Source organism: Cynocephalus volans, chromosome 10 (assembly GCF_027409185.1).
Source record: "Cynocephalus volans isolate mCynVol1 chromosome 10, mCynVol1.pri, whole genome shotgun sequence".
In the NCBI taxonomy this organism is placed as follows: domain Eukaryota; kingdom Metazoa; phylum Chordata; class Mammalia; order Dermoptera; family Cynocephalidae; genus Cynocephalus; species Cynocephalus volans.
This window is the reverse complement of record NC_084469.1, coordinates 34,297,452-34,318,278: the sequence shown is the minus strand read 5'-3', so window position 1 is coordinate 34,318,278 and position 20,827 is coordinate 34,297,452. Positions and strand designations below refer to the sequence as shown.

Below are 20,827 nucleotides of genomic sequence, written 5' to 3'. Positions count from 1 at the left end.
TAATTCCTTTTCCCGCTCGCCATGGCTTTCCATGCCTTCATGGACTCAGTAGGTCTCTCTTCCTCTCCCCCACATTCCAATGATTAGAGGGTGGCAATTTTTGTGTTTTAATAGTTGTAAATTGATCTGTTGGTGTGGAGAGAGCTACGCCAAGATCTTCTATTCCTCCATCGTGGTGATGTCACTCTACATTCTATTTTCTCATGTCCTCTTTTTTTCTTCCATGAAGAGTAGTATCAGATACACTTTTTGTACTTTGCTATTTTTGCTGAACACTGTGTTTAGAGAGTTGTCATAGGGATCTTCCTTGTTCTTTTTTTACGTCTTCATAATACTCCATTGTGTGGATGTACCACAATTTGCTCAGCCACTCTCCTACATAGGTATTTAGGTTGATTCCAGTAATTTGCAATTACAAACAATTCAGCAATAGGTAACCCTGTGCATGTGTATTATTGAGGGTGTATCTGTAGGGTAAAGATTCCTAGAAGTGAGAGTGCTAGGTCAAAATGTAAATGCATATGTGATTTTGTTAGATATTCCCTAAATTCCATTAGAGTTGTGCTGATTTGCATTCCTGCCAGCACTCTGTGATGGTGGCTGTTTTCCCATAGCCTCACCAACAGCAGTATTGTGACACTTTTTAACTTTTGCTAATCCATTGGGTGAGAGATGTTATTTCGGTGTATTTTCAATTTGTATTTTTATGAGATTGAACATCTTTTCATATGTTTAGGGGCCATGTTTATATCTTTTTTTGTAAATTGTCTGGTCATGTATTTTTCCCATTTTCTGTTGAGTTTTAATCTTTTTTTCACCTCAGTTTTTAAAATTTCTTTATATATATAGGAGCTCTTTCTATTTGCAAATATTTTTTTTCCTGTTTTTCATTCTTTTTTTGACTTTGTTTATGGTGTTTTTTGCCAGGAAGAATTAAAAACATTTTCTAAAATTTTAATGTGGTCAAACATTTCACTCTTTTATCACATATTGGATTTTGAGTCACATATAGTTAGAAAGCCTTTTCTTATACCCAGATTAAAGTGGAATTCACCCATATTTTTTTTCTAGTATTTATATTAAATCCCTGAGGTATTTTAGGTTATTTTTTATTTTGGGGGGAGAGATTTCCTACAAATAAGGCTGTAAGTTTCAAGTACTGTTCATCAGTCTGTGTACCTTTCAGATGGTAACTCTTTTTTTCTTTCCAGTGAGGTTTTTTTTAAAACCACATTTCTTTTTCCAAAATATGTTCCTGAAGTTTTATCATAATGAGTTATTTAAAATTGACTCTGCATGTGATTATATAAATACAGTGACTATAAGATTTGGGTGGCCATCTCCAGGATAAAGGCATCACAGGACTGGGTTCATTGAATTTGTAAGCATTTACCTGTCTTTGACAGGTCCATTCAGGAAGCCTCAAGGAGGATACATATTTAAAGCCATAACATTATTTGTTCCCTTTGACATAATAATTTCCAGATTATTTATCCTAAGAAAATAATTTCAAAACAGAAAAAAACTAAATGCATGGAGATATTAATTGAAGTAATATTTCTACTAGTGGAAAAACTGGAACAATCTAATGTTTAATAATAAGGTTATTGTTAGGTTAGATATGAAAAAGCCATTCATTGGATTCTGTAAATGCAACTGTGAAAAATAATAAAAACTGAAGAAATATGGAAACATGCTTATGTTTAAGTGCAAAACAAAATGAAACTTGTATCTGTTATGAGGAAAACTGACAAAAGCGGACTGTTTAGAGCAAGATGTGCTTAGGTGCAGGATAAAAGATGTATCCAACCACTGTATGAAAAATCTTGAGAAGACCTGAAAAAATATTGTCAAATGGCTTAGGTCTGTTGTGGCTGTGTAAACATCTGTGGAGCAATTTTTAGGAAAGGTCTAATGGGTTGTATTGATCACTTGCTGGAGCCTGACATTTTGAAACGGGATGGAAGTCCATAATTGAGGAGTTGAGGAATTTACTGGTTTCTGTTTGAAGCTTTCTGGGTTGACTTTCAGAGGAGGATCCAAGTATATGATATTAGTAAACAGAAGGATAATACTGTGGGACTGGGTGACAGTAGGATAGAACCAGGTATATGTGATGAACTCAAGGGTGAATGAGAGTGACTGGGTCTATCAGTACAACAGAAAAATACCTCACAGCACTAATAATTTTGTGGGTGAAATTTTAGAAACTTGGTTATAGACATATGCCAACTATGCAGTGTGTCGTTTTTCTAATGTGTGCTTGCTTTTATTTACTTTTTAAAGAACCAGCTGCAGTTTAATAGGAATGTTCCTACACATTCAAGCAACTTGGCAATCCGATATTCTTGCCCACATGGAATTAGAATTGAAAAACTGAAGCACTCATACAATGAATCATACCATTGTAAAGATTCAGATTTTAGAGTCGGTCCTGACCTAAGCAGTTCTGTTTCATTTTCTGTCATATCAGAAGAGAGACTTAGCTATGCGGTCCACCTAGCCAAGAGAGATGTGAAACGAAGACAATTTGAAGACCACATAAAAGAACATCATCTCAGAAGTCAGCCCCAAAGCACTCAGAACTATGGACATACTAAGCATAAAACTTCTGACCATAGGGTGGAAAGGAGGGAATCAGAGAGTCAAGAAGTCTGTCAGTGCAGCCACCATCCATCCAAAGTAGACATTTCCAGCTCAGGTGCCAAGGTATACCTATACACATCTCATCCGGGACAGTCAGATCTTACTGTGCCAAATTTACCACCCACCCGTGATTCAGGACTTCAGCCACGGCCCAGGATAGGTAACCGCAAAAACTTATGTGAACATAAAAGCCTGCTGGAAGTTCAGCGACTTCAGAAAGAATTGAGCAGTTGTATCCACAAAATTGAAGAGGTAACTAAAAAAGGTGAGAAAAATTAGATTCTTCATTTTGATGAGATGCCATGAATGCAGGGTGGTTCAGATGCGTTCTTTGAGGACCGCCATCCCCATCATCTCTCCCACCACATTCCCTCCTTCTATGGATTGGTTCACTACAGTGTGAGCACACATGACAAGAGAGTTGGGCTTACAGTTTGACCAGAGTTGTCTTTCTCTGAAGAGTAAGCCCTGCCCTAGCCTCGCTTCCCAGCAGAGGCATGTGAAAGAGCTCCTTCACTGTGGGCTGCACTCTGTATATGTACTGACTGAGGGCCCAGCCTAGGAGTTATGTGCCTGCTGTCTGAAACTCACATCCTCTGGCACCCGAGTGCAAATTATACTCTGTTTTCCTTCCTTATTCTGAAGTCCTTCTGGCAAAATTATTTTTATTTTGCTCAAACAAAGAACATAGTATGTGTATATTTTAGATTAAATTAGTTGTAACTTTGGTTGTGTTTAGATGAATACACACCCGTGACAAGGGAAATTGTGAATATATGTGCAAAATGTCTGACCTCAGGGTAGAAAGGAAGGAGTGTAATCATCATATACTGTTTTCTACAATTCTTCAGTGTTCTTGGGGTCCTTGCATTTCCCTGGGGAATAGAGGATTGCTTCCTGTGGAGGATTTGGGGTTACTATAGCTAACAAGTAGGGGATCAAGCTTATCTTTCAGACTATAATACACAGAGTTGAGCATCAAAAGAAACTATTGTGCTAGGATGGTACGTAGTCTAGCATTGTCTTTTGCATTTTAAATTTAATATATGCATATGTACATATGTGCATGTTACATAAAGAATTCAAGGTACCTTAAAAAAATACCGGTGATGGAGCAAGATAAAACAAACATATGTCAATGAGGATATTGTGGCATAGGAAAAAATAAGGAAAGGAAAAAGAAGATTTACTAGGGATGGGTTATAAATTTATTTCTGAGCTTCCTAGAAGCCAGCTAAAGAGGGAACTGTGATCATTTGCAAAATTTACAAAGTCTTAAAACGGAAAAAACAATTGTGGAAGGAAAACGATGTTCCACCTACTGAGGCCAGATGAAAATTTCTCCTGTGAGTCTTCTTAAAGAGTATGTTGTGTAATCATGAACAATTCAAATACATTCTGACATTAAAGTAACAGAAGTGTTGTGGCTCGTTCCTCATAAACTTCCTCAATGTCAGTCTGTGGCATGACCTTACCATATACTTTGGGGAGAAACCATGTTACCAGGGGGACAAAGCCACGAGGCCCACTGCTCTAGTGATCTGGTATAATGCAGGAGGACCTTTAGAACAGAGCTTTTCAACTCTTGTGGGAAGGACTGGTTTGTTTTATTTATTTACATTTTCAGTTGGTCAGAAGTCAATACTTTGTAAACTATAATAAAAATGCCATTACAATGTCAAATTGCTATAAAACTGTGTAAATCCACACTTTCAGCTTCTGCAGTTACCTAATGGTGGATTAATAATGGTTTGTGATGGCCCTTAGCTGCACACCACCCCTTCAGTAGCCCTGAAGTACCCATTTGTGCTTCCCAAGTGCTGCTCTGTAAAATGGTTGTATCAGAATCATCTGCAGTATGTGATCCGGATTTTCTCCCTACTGTGCAGCCCAAACAAAAGATGGAAATAATTTGGTTTCTATACTCCTATGAGACCGCATCTGTATGTACAACTTCTGACTTCAAATTTTTGCTGTCTTCAAAATTAACTTCTTAATCAGTACATATTAAAAACTTGAGCTTATAAAATACTCTCGTACTAATAAAATATTTTTTTATCTGCCTTGCATATTGAAGTTTTGTGTAAGAATTTGTTTGTATAAACATATTTGAAAACCACAGACTGAAAGGAATAGATACACTGCATCGCCCTCAGGCAATGTTCCAGAAACAGTTTCTTTAAACTAATGTTGAAAATATGCAGCAACAGTGTGTACGAGGGGAAGTGTGTCTTCCTGACAAGCTGATGAAGACTTTTGGCGTTCCAATAATTTTAGCACTTGCTATTAGAGAAGGGATTTCTTTTTGGGGTTCAAGATAAGAAAGTATAAAAATAATCTTGCTAAACATAAAAATAGGCCAATATAGAGTTTTTGAAAAAATAGAAAGTATAACAGATTTTGGCTTAATATAGAGAATTTTAAAATAGTAAGAGATGCTGCACAGTGAAATAGCTGTCCAGTGGGATTTGGTTCAGGGAATTCCGGCATGAAAGGGAGCTTGGTCAGGTTAATGTCTTCATGTCCTTTTCATCTCTGCGTCAGCACACAGGCCCTTTTCTAGTTTCTTGGTTGATGAAAAATGAAATTGTCTTATGCTTGCTTAATTTTTTCTTAATAAAATTGAAGATCTCTAGTTTTATTATCTCTTTAAATAGTTGAAGTTTTTTATAAGTTTTTATGTATGGTTTGTAATCCACTTTTGGGGAAAAAAATATTTTCAGATAGACTAGAAGAAGCTTTGGATCCAGATGAAGAACGGCGAATCCGTATCAGGAGACAGGAGCAAGGTGTTCGTTGTGCCCGAATGTTCTACGATCTCCAGCAGCAGGTCTGGAAAGCCCCGGGGGAAGAGGGGCAGTCACCCTTGTATACTGCTTTCTTTGAGAATTTCAGTTTTCCTTTTGTCTCTTAAAGATTAGCATCAAAGTGTCCTACATGAATTCTAATGGATTTGTGAGGCTAAATTTCCTGAACACATGGACAAATAATAATTCTTGACATCTACCTTTATGTGTGTGTGTATATTTTGTGTGTGTAGCTAAACTCTTTAAAGAGTGGTTCTTGACTCTTTGAAGTCATAGATTCTTGAGAATCTACTAAAAGTCATTTCTTTCCCCTGAAAAAAATCCTTATACATTATACAGCATGTATTTTCACATATGATGTCAGGTGGGTGTTACCCTAAAACCCCTGGTCCCCAAGTGTGAGCTAGTCTTAGAGGAAAGGGGCCTTGTTAGTTTCCCCTCTGTCTCATGTTTATAATGTCCTAGAAGCGTAGTATATAGTAAATAATTTGATTATTCTCTTAAAAAATAAAGAATGATGACTGTGTTCGGTGTCTTTCAGGACCCATTTAATGGCTGATAAATAGGCATTGACATTCTTTATGTTGCTATGGATTTTTAAAAAATGTTTTAACTTTAATGCTTTATGCATTGAAAAGCCTTTAACTCATTTCTGGTCACTGAAGTCACACGTTGGCCTTCTTGCTTGAACCAAAAACTGTAAATTTTCATTTAAAAGAAAATGCCTGAGTTAGATTTTGTTCTGTGTTCTTTTTGGGTTTTATTTCTGTCCTTATTCTACACTGCTGCCATAGAGATTATTCCAAAACATGAATCTACCATGTCAGACCTCTGCTGAAAAGACTTCAGTGGCTGTCTGCAACTTAGAAAATGAAAGCTAAATTCTTTAGCTTGGCACTTAAGACTTCATGGTCTGGCCCCCCTGCCTTTCCAGAGTCACGTCCACCTTCGCTCCTTCATGTTAAATTCCTATTACATTGGGGACCACGGGATGGAAGGTGAACACTATCTAGAACTGGAAACCAATAACTATTTTTTGGGTACATGAATGAAGAGCCTTTTCTCATTTGGGAGTGACTTGAATTAATAATGGTTATATTTGACAAGATGTATCCTTTTCTACAAAAAAGATCAGTGGAAAGGTACCAAGTTTCCATTTCTCCCCTTTTACAAAACAGGTAAAAGAAATCCAGGAAGAATTGGATAAATTGAGTCCACATAAAATTAAACACACTAAAAAGGTATGGTGCAATTAAATTATGATTAGTTCTTATTTATAAACTGCATTTTCCAGTGTTTTGTTAGTTTTGTGTGAGTTCTCTGCACTAATACTTTCAGTGCTTGTAGAAACCTGTTAATAAGTGAGTGAACACCTTAAATGCTCTGAATGTGGGGTTGCCTTACAAGGAACAGGTTCTGAAAACAGATTTTTGTTGTTGCTGCTGATATAAGAAACAGAATGGGAAGGAAAAGACTTTGTCATTAGAAAATTTTGTACAATTCCCTTTACTATGAAAAAGTTTTCACAGTAGGAAGCACTTTATGTAGAAATAAAATAGATGGTGAGTATAAATATTCTTAAAGTTTGGGTTAATGTTAGGAAATTCTGGATATTGAAATAACTTGTCACATCTTGTTTCTTGCCAGTCATGGGCAATGTCTAGGCTGGCGACTGCCCATCGAGGAGCCATTAGGGCCTTACAGATGTTTGTCACTCAGTTTACTGACCGAGGGGAGCACCCAGTTCCTGCTCGGTGTAGAGAACTGGGCAGTCTTATTCGCCAGCTTTCACTTTGTTCTGCCAAGCTGGATGCCGATCCTTCTGTCCCTGATGTGGTTATAGATATCCTGCAACAAATTGAGGTATGAAATTGACTCCAATTTTTGTTAAAAGTGTATTGTTTGTAAGCAGAGAAGTAATACTGTCACCTAGTTTTGTTAGGATATATGGAGAATACAAGCCAAAGCTGCTACCTAGTAAATTAAAGCTTTGCAGAGGGCAGAAGGAGTACTTCATTTTAATTTTGTTGTTTTTACAGTCTAGTCTATATTATTGTATTTTACTTCTTTGAGAATTGGTGACTTGAGTGTAAAACATATAACAGCTTAAGCCAGTTCCATTAATTAAACAGAATGTTCTATTTCCTAGTCTTGCCATTTAATAAAGAATTTATTAGCATAGAAAAGGAAAAAAGTAAAGCAGTCTTAGATTAGTGTTTGGATTAGAATTTCAGTGTTTAATCTAGATGGATTTTAGAAAAGAAGGAACATTTAAAGATATATGGAAGAAGAGCCTCAAATCTTGTGATATAACTAGAGACTTCTGGAAATCACAGCTGGCATGTACTAGTCAGGAGTGAATAGTGATCTTAGTTCTCACTGGTGACAAAGGCAACAATACTAATGTACCCTTGATTTTATAGTTTTCTGAGTTTGCCAGTGCTCCCACATAATTGCGATTGGTTATATTACTACTATTTAATAGATTAAGATTTAAAAAAAAAAAAAAGCAAAGGTTAGAGAGATGACACAATTATTTCTCTTTAGAACTGGAAATCAAATTCCTATCCTTTGACTCCCATGCCAGTGTTATTTATGCTATGCCATACATATTCATCCACAAATGCCTTTATGTTAGCGTGGCATAGTAAGCCGTTAGCTGTAGAGCAAAGGTGTTGTAGTGAGGAGAATTCTGGACTAAGTGACATGTCAGTTTTACCATTCATTAACCCTTGGTGGTCTTTAAGGCCCCTTCTACCTTTACAGTTTCATTATCCAGCAAGGATGTTTGTGATTCGTGTTGGTTATGTTTGTGTATATAGAACCCACTGTCAGGAATGCTATTATTTATTTTTTTAAATTTTTACTTTAATTTTAATTTTATTTTATTAACATTTTTTTACATTCTAGGATGTTGTTGCAGAGCAGTTGAGAGGGAGTGGGAGAGGGGAAAGGGGAAGGAAATGTGATGGAAGAAGGAGGAAGAAGGGGAGGAGTGGGATTCAGGGCTGTGGCACCCCCCTCATTCCCACAGGGGAGACTGGGGGGCTTCCAGTGGTGGCTGGCTCATTGCTAGGCTGGGTGCAGATGTCAGGGGCATGTGGCAGAAACCCTTCCCCTCCAGCACCCCAGCTGGGAAACCTGGGGCCCTTCTTGCTGCTGTTTGGTGGTCGTCACTGGGCTGGCTGCAGGTGTCGGGGGAGTGTGGCCAAGGCCCTTGGACCCCCATCACCCCAGCTTGGGAGAGCCCCGGGGATGTCAGGAAAGTCATTGTCAAATGCAGGACCTCAGAACTTTAGGCAGCATATCAAATCATGTGATGCTTTTTAAATTTATCTTTAAGAAACATTTAATGGCCATAGTGATTTCATTTAGAGGACATATCTTCATAATCCTAGGAAGGATCTCAGATTATCTATCTCTCTCCTAAATTTTGGTCAAGACTACCTTTAACATAATCTTTCTTAAAAATAATGTTTATCTCCTTTATTTTTGAAAATATCCAGTAGTACAAGAAATTTATTATCTTTCTTTTTGATGTACTATACCATTTCACAGCTTATTATCTTCTTATTACTAACTAAATCTCCTTGGCTGTGCTCAGTTGTCCTTAATTTCTACTGACCAGGTGAAGACTAGGCCCTCACTGCCCAGTAATGAGTGGGTGGGTATGCCTTATTAGAGGATATGGCTTTTTTAGAAAGTGGGGGACACAGCTCTCCTACCATTATTGTAGGAGACAAGTGACCAAAGCCCCTGGACCTGCTGAGTTTTCTTTTAGTTTATGAAAATGTATGTTAAGTATAGTATGTGCGTCTACTTAAAATACTACTTGAATTTATAAGGTTTTTGTTGATAATTAAAGTGCTTTTAAAGCATATAGGATTATAGTCTGCAGATAGTAGTTAATTTCTAAAATGATGATTCTTAATTTTAGGATTTGGATGCCTTTAAAAGTAGTCATAGTTATTATCTCTTTGCTACTGGTTTTATTGAGCTGAACATGTAAAAGAACATATAGAAATTATTTTTATTAATTAGTGAGATATCCTGAATAATAAAGTTTTAAAATTAAGTTAAACAACATTTTGTTAACCTATAGAGATAACACATTTCTCTGGAGTCCTTATTTTCAGTTTTGTGATTAAAAGTCATACTTTTTTGAGATAACGTAAGAGAATAATTGACCGTTTCATGGCAGGCTTTGGAATGTCTCCTGGAAAAGAAACTGTCACCAAAAAAGGTGAAGAAATGTTTCAGTGAAATTCAGAGCAGATTTCCTATTGGTAGTCAAAGGACCTTAGAGAGATGGCCAAATACATCGCCAAAGAATGAGAGAAGACCCTTCGTAGCAAAGGAGACATTTCCACAGGAAACAGGTCGATCTTCAGTGGTGAAGAAACTTCTTGCTGGTATGTGTGTGTCTTAAAGTGTGTATTGTGAGACATTTATTCTTTGAGATCATCTGGGCTGTAACATTAACTGCACTGAGGGGAAAGTCATGATTTACAACCTAGTCCATGACAGATGCACTTAAACTAGGATTAGTAAGTAGCAACCAGCATGCTTCCTGAGGCTGCAGATGGGAGTATTCTTCCAGAGGAGGGTGAGGAAAGTAAAATTTCCTTTTCCTGTGTCATAGCAGGACACTACCAAACTAAACTCCTACAGAGCTGGAAGTTCAAACCCAACTTTTTTTTTTAGTTCGCTTATTATATTTTAATGATAGATATACACACATACATATTTGCATTTGTCATATATGTATTTTTTCACATAGGTAATAAATAAATCCTTATTATTCCAGGAAGTGGAATTGTTGAGTTACATGGTATATGCATTTAAACATACTGCCAACTTGCTCCTTAAAAGTGGGCATACAATTATGTTTGACTAGCAGTGACATCAGTATATATTTCCCATATCCTAGCCAAGTACTTTATGTAATAAAATTAAAAAACTTTTCCAGGCTCTCAGTGGAAAATGGTATATTGTTGTTTTATATTACATTTCATTGATTCCTTGCGAGGGTTATCATTTCTTTCATGTGTTCCTTAGCCACATTTGTTTCCTCTTCTGTGATTTGCCTGTTCATATCCTTTATCCATCTTACTGCTGGGTTATAGGCCTTTTGCTTATGGATGTAAAGAAGTTCTCTATGCATTCTAGATTTTAATCCTTTTTCAGATTACATATATTGCAAATATTTCCTCCTACTTAGTCATTTATCTTTGAAATTTGTTCATGATGTCTGTCTGATACAGAAAATTTTAATTTCATAGGCAAGTTCATCAGTCTTCCTTACATATTTTAATATTTGATAAGGCGGCTCTCCTCTCTATTATTCTTTTCCAAAATTTTGCTGATGGTCATTGCTTATCTTCCTGAGGAATTTAGAATGAGCTTTCAAGTTCCATGAAAAATGCTGTTGGGATTTTGATTGGTATTACATTGAGTTTACAGATTAATTGGACACATGACATCTTTACAATATGGGTACTTTCTATCCACTTATTCATGCCCTTTTTTTCATTCCTTCAGTAGAATTTTATAATTTTCTGCATGTAGGTTTTATAAATTTCTTGTTAGGTTTATTTCTAGTTTATATTGCTATTGCGAGTGGGATTTTCTTTTTCATTACGTTGTGCAATGGGCTATTGCTACTTAAAGTTAAGCTGATGGATTTGTACAGTGCTTTTATATTGGCACACTGTGCTGAAATCCCTTATTTGTTATGATGTATTTTGTTAGTTCTGAGGTACACATTTGAACATTTCTGACATTGGGGTGCATTCTCAATTGATGATTGTAACATTTAAAAATTTTAAACATTTTGAACAGCACTTTAAAATTTCTATTGATGTGTAAAGTAATGATGTGTCTTACTACTGATGTTTTAGACTTGATGAAATATGGAATTTTGTTAGTCAGTTCTTTTGTAGTTTTCCAGATAGATGAGATCATCTATAAATTAGTATGGACAAATCCAATAAACTAGTTTTCCTTTTTTAATTGAAGTAGAACATAGATTATATTTTGTACACTTTTCTGTCTTAAATAGAAGATAGAAAAGTGTACAAAATATAAACTCACACCTCAATTAATTACCAGAAAACAAAAACATTTGCATAACTACTATCTAAATCAAGAAATAGAACATTATCAACAACTAAGAAATTCTCCTTGTACTGTCCCTTTCCAGCCTTTATCCCCTTCTTCTCCCCCAAATCATTATTATTATTCTTATATTTAATGCTTCCTTTGGTTTTGCCTGATTTGGAACTTTATAAAACTGGAATTACATAGTAGATATTCTTTGGGACTGGCTACTTTAACTTAACACTGTGAGATTCATGTCCTCTTTTCATGTAGCTGTGATTTATTAACGTTCATTGCTGTATAGTTGTATGAATATATCACAAATTTTTTTCACAATTTATTTATCTATTCTATTGTTTTAATCATCGAGTTGTTTCCAGTCTTGGGTGATGGTAAAGAAAACCACTATGATTGTTCTTATGTATGTCTCGTGGTACATATGTGCATGTATTTTTGGTTGGGTGTGTTCCAAAGGGTATGAACTGTTAGGTCATAGAGTCTATGTTTGTTCAACTGTAATAGATAAAGGTTTTTTTCCAAAGTAGTTTTATCACTTTATATTCCTACCAACAGTGTATGAGAACAGTTGCTACACATCCTTACCAGCTGTTGTTATTATTAGTTTTTAATATTTTAGACACTTGGTTGGTATATAAGGCTATCACTATGGTTTTAATTTACATTTTCTGGATGACTAATGGTATGAGCATTTTTTCTTATATTTATAGTCCATTTAGATGTCTTTTGTGAGGTGCCAGTTCAAGTCTCTTGCCGTTCCTTCCTCCCTCCCTCCCTCTCTCTCATCTCTCCTTCACTCTCTTTTTCTCCTCCTTCCTTTCTCTCTCTCTCTCTTTATTAATTTGTAGGAATGTTTTTGTAAGAACAGTCTGTATATAGACCCTTTCTCAGTTATATGTGTTATAAATATCTTAGAAATAAGATATACCTTGCTTTTAAATGTCTCGGTGGTGTCTTTTGATGAACAGAATTCTTAATTTCACTGTAGATCAATTAATCAATTTTTCCTGCATGGTTTGTTTTTTCTGTTGTCGTTGTTTTTGTATCCTGTCTAAGAAGCTTTTCCCTATGCCAGGGTTAAAAGGACGTTTTCCTGTGTTACTTCCTAAAAGAGTTTTGTTTTGGATATCCAGTTGACACAGCTCTTTCATCATAAATCAAGTGTCCACATATGTGTGGGTCAGTTTCTGGGCCTTTTGTTCTCTTCCCTTGTTCTGATTATTGGTCCTTACACTGGTGTCACACTATCTTAAATTATTCTAAGTCTTGATATCCAGTAGAACAGCTGTTCCCACTTGTTCTTCCTCCATAGGAATTTTAGAGTCCAAGTTTGTTGATTTCTACCAAACCACCTCCCCCAACCCCTGACTCCAAAAAGCCAAACAACAGCCTCTATATTGGAATTTTGATGGGGAATCAGTATCTTTACAATATTGAGTGTCCCAATCCACAAGCAGGGTATATCCATCCGTTTATTTAGGTTGTCTTTATTTTTTATTTTTTGGTGGCTGCCTGGTATGGAGGTCTAAACCCTTGACCTTGGTGTTATTAGCATCATGCTCTAACCAACTGAGCTGACCAACCAGCCCTTATTTAGGTTGTCTTTAAATACTCTTGGTAATTTATATATACACTTTTTGTTGCTTAATGACAGTGATACGTTCTGAGAAATTTGTTGTTAGGCAATTTTGTCATCATGCATAAGTGCATTATGAAAGGGAACAGTAGTGGATTTTCCTATTATCTACACTGGCGAATAGTTACATAAGTGTGGGTCATCTAGTTATATTACTAAGTCTCTCTGTGCCTCATTTTCCTCATCTGTTAAGTGGGGATTAGAATAATACCACTCCCACAAAGTTGTGAAAATTAAATTATAGGTGGGGATTGTGCCTGGCACTCAGCAAGCACTCAGTGAGTCTTAGCTGTTATTCACTAATATTTTGCTATGGGGATGGATGGGGATCATTTAAAAATGCAAGAATTCTAAAGTAGACAACAACCCTCTCACTTGGGTTCAGACATGTTGTGTCAAATATTTGGTTTTCTGTCTTAAAGGTCTATGCTACCTTTGGGAGGGTCACTGTGTGGGTAAGCTAGGCACTCCTCCTCGATGTATTTTGCAGTAGATTTGTTTACACTGGCATCACCACAAACGTGAGTAATGTGTTGTGGTAGATGTTAAAACAACTACAATGTCACTAGGTGATAGGAATTTTTCAACTTCCATCCAAGTCTTATGGGACCACTGTCATATATATGGTTTGTCACTGACTGAAATATTATGTGGTGCATGAATGTATATATATTTGTGTGTATATGGATTTGTTCATCTTTTATTAGATTTATTCCTTGGTATTGATATTTTCAATGCTCTTGTAAATGGTGTCTTTTAAAAAATTTAATTTCTAATGCTTATTGCTGATACATAGACATACAGTTGATTTTTGTGTCTTGATCTTGTATCCAGCAACCTTGCTGACTAAGTTCATTTATTTCTAATTATTTATGTAGATTTTTTGTTTTGCTATGTATATAATCATATCATCTGTGAATAACCATTGATTTATTTCCTCCTTTCCAATCTTTTTTTTAAAATTCCTTTTTCTTAAGTAGTTTTGTTTTTGTTTACTTGACCTGTAGGTGACTGATACAAAGTTATGTTAAAATCTCTTGTGATATTGAGACTTTCTTAATTTCTCGTTGCGCTACTGTTAAATTTTTCTTTGTATATTTGGAAGTTGTGTTGTTTAGATGCAGAAGAGTTTTTAACTGTTAAATCTTTTTTGGTGGATTTTGTATGTTGTTATTATTAAACATCTCTATCTCTTCTCAGGTCATTTACACTGGGTTCTGTTCTATCCAATATTAATATTGCTTCATCTACTTAACTTATTTGGCATTTGCCTAGAACAAAATTTTCCATTCCTTTATGCTCAGTCTTTCTTTGATGTGTTATTTTAAGAATGTCTCTTGTAAACAGTTTATTGTTAGTGTTTTTAACCCTTTTGTAGAGTTCTATATTTAATCTACTTACTTACATTTACTGAAATTAATGACATATTTGAACTTCTTTCTACCTTATTTTATGTTTTCTGTTTGCCAAAGGTTTTTTTCTTTGTCGTAATTTACTATATTAATCAAAGTTTTGTTGTTTTTTCCCCCTATTGATTTGTAAGTTAATATATCAGTCTGCTCTTCAGTTAATTTATTTCTCAACCTGCCACTATTCTGTAGAACCTTAATAGCTTAGTGCTGCACCTCTAACATGAGAGTAACTGTAAAGGACAGGAAAAACCTACTGTTTTTTCTGCTCTCACTCAGCACTCTCGGTACTTAACTTCTGACACCAGATGTGTGGGCATTTCCCCCCCACACCAAGCAGTTCTCCAGCAGGTACTAACTGAGTGTCTCATAATTCAGTTCAATTCTGCCACTGTCTACCTAGAGTTGGAGTCAGATCCCACAAGTTAAGGGTTCAGTCCCGTAAGGCTGCCCCCACTTCAGACACCAATTGCAAGTCCCAGCTTGTAATCTGTGCTTCTGACTGACTGGCTGTAAATTGGGGTTCCACGACCCCTTCTTGGGGTTTGCTAGGATGTCTCACATAACTCAGGCAAACACTTTACTTATGTTTACCCATTTATATAAAGGGTGTTACAAAGCGTACAGATGAACAGCCAGATGGAAGAGATGTATAAGGCAAGGTATGTGGGAAGGGGCTAGGAGCTTCCATGTCCTCTCCAGGAGCCACCCTCTGGAAGCCTCCATGTATTGTGTAACCTGGAAGCTCTCTTCACCCCAGAGTTCAGAGATTTTTATGGAGACTTTATCACTTAGACATGATTGATTATTAACTCCATTTTTAGCCCTTCTTTGCTCTCTGGAGAAGGGAGGGTGGGGCTGAAAGTTCCAAACTTGTAGTGATGGCTTAGTCTTTCTGGTGACCAGCTCCTATCCAGGAGCGCACCAAGAAGCACCTCATTAGAACAAAAGATGCTCCTATCACCCAGGAAATTCAAAGAAATTAGGGGTTCTGTGTCAGGAACCGGAGTTAAAAACCAAATATTAGATGTACCTAGCACCTCTATTAATTGAGAAATTACAAGGGTTTTAGGAGCTATGTGCCAGGAACTGGGGCAGAGACCAAATGTGTATTTATTATTGTATCACAATATCACAGTAACAAAACCTAACTTACTCAATTACTATTAGATATTTGTTCACTATAATGGAATATTTTCTCCCCTTCCATTGGTAGGTAGGTGGAACTAATATAGTATCTTCCTTTTAATCAGAAGTCTGCCTTTGCTGCACTTTCCCTTGAGGATGAGTCTCACGTCTGTCTTTATGTCCTTCGTGACTAGCCAGTGTCTGGCACATGGTTAGGCACTTAAGGATTTGTTGAGAAGCTGTGAAGAAGTGTAATTGAATAAGAAAACACTTCCGAGCAGCAAATCACAGTAACTTGATGGAGTTTGGATGTGTTGTCCCCTCCAAAACTCATGTGGAAATTTGATCTCCAATGTGGCAGTGTTGGAAACTGATTGAGTCGTGGGGGTGGATCCCTCATGAATGGATTAATGCTCTCATTGGGGAAGGGGGGAATTAATGAGTGAGTTCTCGCTGTATTAGTTCCCGCGAGAGCTTGTTGCTTAAAAAACCCTGGCACCTTCTCTCCTCTCTCTTGCTTCCTCTCTGGCCATGTGATCTGCTTGTATCTGCCAGCTGCCTGTCACTTTTCCGCCATGAGTAGAAGCAGCCTGAGGCCTGTGCCAGATGCCCCTGTCCCAGAATCGTAAGCCAAATAAACCTGTTTTCTTTATAAATTACCCAGTCTCGGGTATTTCTATTATAGTAACACGAAATGGACTAAAGCAGAAAACTGAGGCCTGTGCCAGATGCAGCTGTCCCTGAATTGCTCACTCTGGATTCCATGTGAAAAATAAACTGTGGGGAGCCAGGAGTAGAAGCAAGAAGACCTAGTACAGTTAACCTTAAGCGACAGAGGTCGGTGGCTTGCATAGCAGTGAAAAGAGCTGCCTGCCACTTTTCCACCATGAGTAGAAGCAGCCTGAGGCCGGTGCCAGACGCAGCTGTCCCAGAATCGTAAGCCAAATAAACCTCTTTCCTTTATAAATTACCCAGTCTCCGGTATTTCTGTTATAGCAACACAAAACGGACTAAAACACTTGAGTTCTGGGTGCTGGGGAGCTCACTTTTGATACCCTGGAGGAAATGCAGAGAACATTACAGGCCTGCACGCAGAGATGCGTTTCCTAAATGAGTAAGAGGATTAGAGGTGCCCATCAACCGGCTAGTGAAAAATGAGGACCAGCTTCAGCAAGAAGGTGGAAAACCTGCTAATCTAAAACTCATTATAGAAACCAATGTAGGAAAGCCAGAAGACAAATGGGGAAAATTTGGACCAAGAAGACCTAGATTCTAGGCCCAGCTTTGCTAGTTTGTGATCCTGGGTTGATGTAATCTCTTTGAACATTAATTTTTTCATCTGTAAAATGGGGATAATAGTCCTTCTGTTTGACTGACTTTGTTCTAAGTAGCAAACTAGATAATTGCTAAATGCTATAAAAATGTAAGTTGTTGTTTTTGGTTCATGGTAGTAGCCCCAAGTAAATAAGAAAAGGCTAGATTATTTTAGGCATATTTAACTAAGAAAAAAAACCTTTGGTGGCCATTTTAAAATGAGTTTTGTGTGGTCCTTAAGAAGTAAGTTTCAGTTCTCTGGAAAAGGTATTTATGTGGAACAGTTCCATAGTCCCTGACTGGGCAGGATGAACAGGCCTAGCCCTGGACCAAAAGTCAGAAGGCTTGGCTGTGCCACTGACTCTCCCTGTGACCTTCAGTGAAACACTTCACTGTTACTTCCTCTCCTGAAAAACTGTAGTAATCCTGTCCTGTCTGCTCTGTGGTGTGTCGTGGTGCAGCTCAAATGAGGTGGTGAATGTGAAGTATAAACAGAAGTGTTGTACAAAATATGAGGGATGATGGTCATCGTTACTATCTTTGTTACAAATCCACGTGTGGTTATAGTTAACGACTTTGCAAGTTTAACTGCTTGCTCATGGGGAAGGAGGTGGTAACCGTGTTACTTTAGTTTTTATTGTTTTTTCTTATCCTTATGACCTGGACTCCAGAAGGCTACTTTTTTCTGTTTCTGATTTATATATCTCTCTACTAATTCTTTCATTCTGATTTCCTAAACTCTCTTCCCCACCCCACCCCTAAAAAAAATGTCATAGGTAGCCACTTGGGTGAAAAACCTCTGTGCCCTCTTCATTTGTGATATAAGCTTGAGCCTGATTTGATCAGTTATCTTGTGATTTACATAATTGTTGGCTAATATAGTTTGTTAGTGGCGTCTGAGATGTTCTTGCAGTGGTTGATTGCATTAGTATAACTTGTCAGCCATTAAGGTTGGTGGCTCCCTCCCTACCACCGGCAGTGTTCTCAGCTCAGCTGCTCCTGAAATTTGCACTGCATTTGCATGCTGATTTATGCAAATCATAACTGAAAAGCTGTCAGGACCTAGAGGTCAGAGCTGCTTTGATGTATGTACACTTGGGAGTTAATAAATAAATTACAGACTGAGGATTCAGTCTTAACATTCTTCTGTTCTGATTTATGTTTCCTTGTTGTATAACTTATATAGCTTTGAAAAGTGTCAGATGAAAGAAGTGATGCAGGGAAATCTTACCCTTACTTACTGCTGCTGTTAAAGTAGTCTGAATGGAGTTTTTCTTTGATTATGAAATATTTTAAACAGAGAAAGGAATACAAATAATAAACACAGTGTATCCATGACTCAGATATAACAAATTTTAACATTTTTGCTTTGTATAGAAATTTTTTTTAGAAATAAAATGCGGCAGATACACTTGAAGTCCCTTTTTTAAATGTCCACATGCCATTCCCCTCCCTCTGTCATTAGAGGTTATTATTGATATTATATCATGGACCTCTTCTGTTTCTGTATTTTTACTGATTATATATCTATCCATAAGCCATATAAAGTAGTTCTGTGTAAATGATATCTTACAGTATGCATCATTCTGTAGTTTGCTTCCCCCACTTGTTGTTCATATTGATACATGAATTTTGATGTGTTAATTTAAATGTTGTATAGGTTTCCCTTGTATGAATATACTGTAGTTTATTTTCTCAGTTCTTCTTGACGGACATTTGGGTCATTCCCAGTTTTTTGCTTTTATAAACAATAATGAGGTGAAGTGAATTATCTATGCCTGTGTCCTCCTTTGTACACCTGTGAGAGTTCCTCTAGGCTGAGTATATACCTAGGGATGAAATTGCTGGGTTGCAGTGTGTGCAGATCTTCAACTTTACTAGAGCAATTACGTTGCTCTCTGAAGTAGTTGGGCCAGTTTACTCCTGCGCTAGTAGTTTGTGAGAGTACTTGTTTTTCCACATCCTTGTTTATCCTTGGTATTGTTATACTTAAATTTTTCTGCCCACTCTGATGGATGTAAAATGATATCTCATTGTTTGAATTTTTCTGATTACTAGTAGTCAATCATCTTTTTATATTTTTATTGATAATTCAGATTTTCTGTCTAAATTGCCTGTTTCTATCCTTTGCCTATTTCTCTATTGGATTATTTTTCTTATTGATTTAAGTTCTTTATAAAGTCTGGATATTAATCCTATGCTAATTGTATTCATTACAGGGATCTACTTTTAGACTTTGCATCTACTTTTAGATAAGCATCTGTTGACTTTATGGTGTCTTTTTGTCAAAAGGAAGTTGTAGATTAGTGTAACTAAATTTAAATTTGTCAATATTATGTTTGAGTTTAAGAAAGTCTTTTCTCAAGGGTTTGGATCCCTGTACAGGCCAGCCACCAAAAGAAGAAAGTCTTTTCTACCCTGATGTCATGATATTCTCCTATGTTTTCTTCATAAAACTTTAAAGTTTTCCTACCACATTTAGGTCATCATTCCATTTAGAATTTTAATGTTCAATGTGAGACAAGGGTTCAGTTTTGTTTTTTTATCTGTGGATGCCAGTGGTCTTAGTGCTGTCATTTGAACACTGCAGTTTATGCTCACTGATTAGTCATGCTTTTGTCATATCCCTGTCCACCCTGTTTCATCGGTTCCAGCTGTTCCTGTGTCATTCCACACTGCCTTCACTTTTACAGCTTTATCACTGAGACTTTATCTCTGGAAGAGTAAGACCCCCACTTCCACCCCACTTCCCACTTTGTTGTTCTTCTGAATTATTTGGGCTATTCCTAGTATTTTACTCTTCAGATGTTTTATTCTCTAGGATCAACCTGTTTAGAGCCACATAAAAAAAAATCTGTTGGGATTTTAATTGACTATGCATTACTTTGGGGAGAATTGACATCTTCATAATAGTAAGTCTTTTCATTCATGAAAATAATTTATTCAGATCTTCTTTCATGTCTTTTAAAAATACCCTTTAATTTTTGTGTAAAAACTCTTGTACATCTTTCATTAATTTCTTTCTATGTGCCTTATAGTATATTTATATTTACTAATTAGTTATTTGATATGCGGGTATGATACAGATTTTTCTTATGGTTATCTTATACTTAGAAACCTTGCTGAACTCACTTCTTAGTTGTGTTAGTTTGTGTGTAGATTCTCTTGGATTTTCTATGTAGACCATTATCTCATCTTCAAATAAAGACAATTTTATTTCATTTTCCCATTCTAGGTTCAATGTCATGTATGGAGTTTAGACTTTATCAAATGAGGAGCCATTGACAGTTTTAAGTAGACAAGCAACATTTAAATATTTACATTTTAGAAAAACAATTTTGGTAGCCAGGTGAAGGTGTGGTTGAAGATGAACAAGAGATCATTTAGGAGGCAGTATTATTATAGTCACAAGATATTGCAAACCCGACCTTGGGTAGTAGCAGAAGGTAAGGAAGCAGAGGGAGGGAGGGGATTTGGGAAGTGATAGGTCGGGCAAAGGGCATAAAGACATATCACGATTTGTAAGAATGAATATGCTAATAATAAATAAAAATTAAAACAAAAAAAGAAGGGAAGGAAGAATAGAGATAAGTGCAAGAGATATTTTAGAATTAGGATCAAAGGGACCAAGTAAATGAGTAAATATGGGAGCTAAGATTCCAGGAGTCAACCATGACACCTAGGTTTCTGCTTCTAAGACTGCAATGGTATTCATAAGAGGAGGAGCAAGTTTGGCAACAAAACACCTGGTTTTCAGCAGGGCTAGGATA

At 36.6% G+C, this 20,827-nt stretch overlaps 1 protein-coding gene across 3 annotated transcripts in view; it reads left to right on the top strand.

Moving 5' to 3' along the window:
- Window positions 1–20,827, top strand: part of KIAA0753 (KIAA0753 ortholog) — a 70,889-nt gene that overhangs the window by 17,738 nt on the left and 32,324 nt on the right. For all 3 annotated transcript variants that reach the window (XM_063111325.1, XM_063111324.1, XM_063111326.1), the window contains exons 3-7: window positions 2,287–2,911; window positions 5,370–5,476; window positions 6,632–6,694; window positions 7,101–7,316; window positions 9,655–9,865. In XM_063111325.1, the coding sequence (XP_062967395.1) occupies window positions 2,287–2,911; window positions 5,370–5,476; window positions 6,632–6,694; window positions 7,101–7,316; window positions 9,655–9,865 (1,222 nt within the window). The remainder of the gene's footprint in view (window positions 1–2,286; window positions 2,912–5,369; window positions 5,477–6,631; window positions 6,695–7,100; window positions 7,317–9,654; window positions 9,866–20,827) is intronic.